General features: G+C 35.2%; 1 protein-coding gene across 1 annotated transcript in view; it reads right to left on the bottom strand.

The window, feature by feature from the left end:
- The window catches only part of LOC111366817 (ribonucleoside-diphosphate reductase large subunit-like), a 23,882-nt gene extending 20,526 nt beyond the window's left edge, over window positions 1–3,356 (bottom strand). Inside the window, exons 1-9 of the mRNA XM_022987512.1 lie at window positions 2,640–3,356; window positions 2,014–2,075; window positions 1,793–1,880; window positions 1,387–1,650; window positions 1,025–1,265; window positions 858–934; window positions 438–608; window positions 262–354; window positions 5–154 (exon numbers count right to left, since the gene is read on the bottom strand). Of these exons, the coding sequence (XP_022843280.1) occupies window positions 5–154; window positions 262–354; window positions 438–608; window positions 858–934; window positions 1,025–1,265; window positions 1,387–1,650; window positions 1,793–1,880; window positions 2,014–2,075; window positions 2,640–2,867 (1,374 nt within the window). The 5' untranslated portion in view covers window positions 2,868–3,356. The remainder of the gene's footprint in view (window positions 1–4; window positions 155–261; window positions 355–437; window positions 609–857; window positions 935–1,024; window positions 1,266–1,386; window positions 1,651–1,792; window positions 1,881–2,013; window positions 2,076–2,639) is intronic.
- Between the last annotated feature and the right edge of the window lie 1,341 nt (window positions 3,357–4,697).

Here is a 4,697-nt window from a genome sequence, read left to right on the forward strand (position 1 = left end):
TAACCTTCTCTCTAACATATCGAGGTAGAGCGATTGACGCCAGATTGCACACAGCAGTTTCAATAGGACTTGAGTACTCAATTATCTCAGTGCATAAGTTAGAGGATTTAATGGTGCCCAGATTCTGCTGGTTGCTTTTTCTATTACAAGTGTCCTGCGATTGAAAAGTAAAAATGAAGTTAAGGAACACAAACATGATAAATGCTAGTAGAATAAGTAAACTAAGATAATAAATAGGGAAAGCATGTTTATCTAGGTCACCTTATATAACATATAAGGAGTTCCAGTTTCAATCTGAGATTTTAATATTTCAAACCATAAATTTTGTGCCTGGACAACCTTCTTGGCTTTTCCCTGAGCCCACAGAAGAAAAAAATCAAAACACATGATAGTGAAAAAATCACTTAAGGTGACCTAAACCATGGTTTTGGTTGTACCTGATTCTCATATTTTGTATATAAAATCTCAAACTCTTCACCCCAACAATCAGCCAACCCCAGAGCCTCATTTGGACAAAACAATGACCATTGTCCGTTTGATTGGACTCTTTGCATAAATAAATCAGGCACCCAAAGTGCAAAAAACAGATCTCTGGCACGGTGTTCTTCCTGAAAAATGACATAAAGAAGTGAGAATTAATGTTATGAAAGAAGTCCAACTGCAACAAACTAAATTTAACTCCAAATATATTTTGGGGTGTTACGAAGGAAATAAGTAGTCGTAAATACAAAATGATCTAAACACGAAGAAAATGCACAGCTCACATCTTAGTTTACCTGTGGAGGAATGAAGATCCAATCAATGGCAAGAACAAAAGCATTACATCAGTTGCTGCAAGTATATAGATCCTACTATACCTTTCCATGGTTTTTCCTCAGATCAAGGAACTCAAAGATGTCAGCATGCCATGGCTCTAAATACACAGCAAAAGCACCTAATCTCATCATAGAAAGGAAAGTGAAATCAAAATAGGTATATACAAAGCATTTACTATAATAAAACAAAACAATGAATAATAGCAAACCTTTCCTCTTGCCACCCCCCTGATCCACATATCGAGCTGTATCATTGAACACTCTCAGCATTGGAACAATACCATTGGATGTCCCATTCGTTCCCCGAATATAACTTCCAGTTGCACGGATGTTATGCACAGAAACACCAATTCCTCCAGCTGATTTGCTGATGACAGCACACTCCTTCAGTGTATCATATATGCCCTCAATGCTATCTTCTTTCATGCATATCAAGAAGCAGCTGCTCAACTGTAAGCAATGAAACAGACGAGAGTGAACTATCACGGTAACAGAAGAATTGGAACTTCTTCCCAATAATAATATTAATAATAATAAAGAATAAGTGTAATTGCTTGGACAATAAACATACTTGAGGCCTCGGTGTTCCAGCATTAAAAAGTGTAGGAGATGCATGAGTAAACCATCGCTGAGACAAGAGATGATAAGTTTTAATAGCTGAATTAATGTCATCCTTGTGGATTCCTACAGAAACCCTCATCAACATGTGTTGAGGCCTCTCCACAACCTTCCCTTGGATCTTTAAAAGATAAGACCTTTCAAGGGTTTTAAAACCAAAGTAATCATATTCAAAGTCTCTGTCATATGTGATCTCACTGTCAAGTCGGGCAGAATTCTGAAAAAGAGGAAATTAGAATAGCATTAACAATTCTCAGAACATGCAAAATCAACAGCATCAACCCAGAATCTGCAATCATTATGCAAGAAACAGAAAAAACATCAAACTTGAAAGCATGGAGAGCTGGAAGTGAAAATACCTTCATAATGATCTCATAAACATCGTCAGCAATTAAAGGAGCCTGAAGTCCTGACCTCTCACTGACATGGTTATACATTTCTTTGATCCTACATAAATTATGCAAGTCAGAACTGCGTCAGAGTCTTCTCAGACTAGGTAATGTAACTCACAATCATGAATTATAATACCGAGAAATGTGTGCATGTGTGAACATAATTGTGTCAGAGCAAAAGCACTTACGTCTCAGAAAATAATTTCTTGGTGTTCTTATGAAGATTTGAAACAGCTATCCTTGCAGCCAACTGAACACAAATCAATAATATTAAACAAATGCCATTATTTATCAGAGCATTGATTATACATAAATACGTTAGCAATAAAACCTTGAAATGACATTAGTGATAAAAATAGCATCACAACGGAATATAAACAAAATTCAAATATTACTGCAAAATTGGAACATAATTTTTTGCATACCCCACCAAAGTTCACTAAAATGTGTAACTTATTGAAGATAACAAAAAATTATAATAAAATTCATCAAATTCTGAGGGAAATTATGATGCAGAGATAGGCCAAATAAAAAATTAGTACTAATGTAACAAGCCCATAAACCAAAACAAAGCTTAATCAATTTGCCGCTATACATGACATCCATAATTAAAAATAATAATAATAATAATAATAATAATAATAATAATAATAATAATAATAATAATAATAATAATAATAATAATAATAATAATAATAATTTTAAATAACACACAATTCGAAAAAAACCAAGAAAGTTAAAACAGAGCCATAATCAAAATCGTTATATAACAGAAATAAGCAAGTACATAGAATTTCGGAAAGGGGGAACATACGGAAGCATAGTCGGGATGATTAGCCGTCATAGCTGCAGCAGTCTCGGCAGCCAATTCATCGAGTTGGCCGGTAGTGACCCCCTTGTAGACCCCGGCACAGACTTTCTGCGCCACCAACACCGGATCGCAGTGTTCACTACTCAGCCCGTAGCTCAGTTTCTTCAACCTCGCCGTTATCTTGTCAAAGTGTACTGTCTCCTGCTTCCTGTCCCTCGTCACCACATACATTTTCCTCTCCTAAATTTGGGGTTTTCTCCGTAGGAAATTTTAACTAACAGTCTGGGGGTGCTAACACGAATCAAGAATATATATATAGAGACACAAAAATGGGTTTTAAAAAAATGATTTAAATATTAGGGTTTCTTGGGTTTCCCACTAATTTGGGATTTTTGAAGTTCTCCCGCCAAATTGAAGGGGGGTAGCAGCCTAGCAGGGGAAGGAGGAGCTGGAGGTAGGTTGGATCAACCTGATTGATGATTGATCTCTACTTTTTGTGCTGCAATTTAATGGAACCAAAAGCAAATCAATTATTTCTACATCAATTGTGTTGAGCTAAAATAACTGTAAAGAAAATGCGGTTCTTGTGAATTCGAATTAGGTTTGGCGCCAAATTTTGGGTTTGGCCATAGGAGTAGAAGATGGATGGACCATTTCTTGAATGGACTGGCTTCCATGACAAGCTTTTGGACTTTTGGATTTGAATTTCAATTTCAAAATTCGTAGCTTTTCATGGAAGAAAATATGGAGTAAATTGATGAGTGACGTTTCTTTTAATAAGCCCCCTTTTTATCCCCATTTTTTGATAATAAAAATGAGAAAAATAGTTTTTTTTTTTTTTAAATGAATGGTTGAAAAAGAAAGAAAAGCTTTCGATTTACGTGTAATATTATTTTATGAAAAATTGTGTGGTTGAAAATAGGAAAGAGAAAAATAGAATGTAATAGAATGTAACAAAAGGGGGCTAATTATTGTTTAGAAATAGTTCCTATTGTTTCAAAACTAGCATTTACACCCTCATTTCAAATCTTTCTTTCAGAGTTGGTCGTTTCCTCATGTTCCATTAATTCCTTCCATTAAATTCACGCATATTATTTGAAAGGGATAAATTAATCAAGTATTATATTGGGAAAATGATCCTTGTATGTAAAATTTGGGAGCGATTTTGAAAATTAATTTTTTGACCGTTAGGAGAAACGTGGGGACCCCGTGTGATAGAAGAAGTCAAACTTTATGACTGAAATAGTGAAATAACGGTCAAAAAATCAATTTTTTTAGGTAAAAAATCACTCTCAAACGCCCTTACAAAAGTTTTACCGTTGATGTGGCCATTAATAAAAAGGAAGAAGCCACCCCCTTGAATCCATTCCGCTATAAGCTACCCACTCTCATTTCGACACTAGCAACTTCGACATCAACGTTAATAAACTTTTTTTTCAATTTTTTGAAACACGTTGTGATTTTTTCTAAATCAATTTTTTGTCTACTCCCATTTTTTTATCATCCCACCATCTTTTTCTACACCTACTCCTCCACCACCGCTCATACATGTAGATGTATTGTTATATAGATATTGCGCCCATTTGGTGCCAATTCTTGCCAAATTTTTCTACCGGAACTCATTTTTCTACAGGAACTTTGCAGAAGACAGCATTAACACTGATGAAACCGTCAGAAATGTCTACAGACAACATCAGGCCCTTGAGATTGTCTGACCAATTTGCCCCTAGTGAAATAATAAAATTCCAATTGAATGGCAGGATACATGTAGATGTATTGTTATATAGATATTGCGCCCATTTGGTGCCAATTCTTGCCAAATTTTTCTACCGGAACTCATTTTTCTACAGGAACTTTGCAGAAGACAGCATTAACACTGATGAAACCGTCAGAAATGTCTGCAGACAACATCAGGCCCTTGAGATTGTCTGACCAATTTGCCCCTAGTGAAATAATAAAATTCCAATTGAATGGCAGAAAATGAAAAGAATGAAATTTCAACTAAAGGGCAATAACGGAAAGAAAAAAAAATCTAAAAATCAAACAACTGTCAAAAATGCA

The sequence above is a fragment of the Olea europaea genome, chromosome 18, assembly GCF_002742605.1.
Source record: "Olea europaea var. sylvestris chromosome 18, O_europaea_v1, whole genome shotgun sequence".
NCBI lineage: Eukaryota > Viridiplantae > Streptophyta > Magnoliopsida > Lamiales > Oleaceae > Olea > Olea europaea.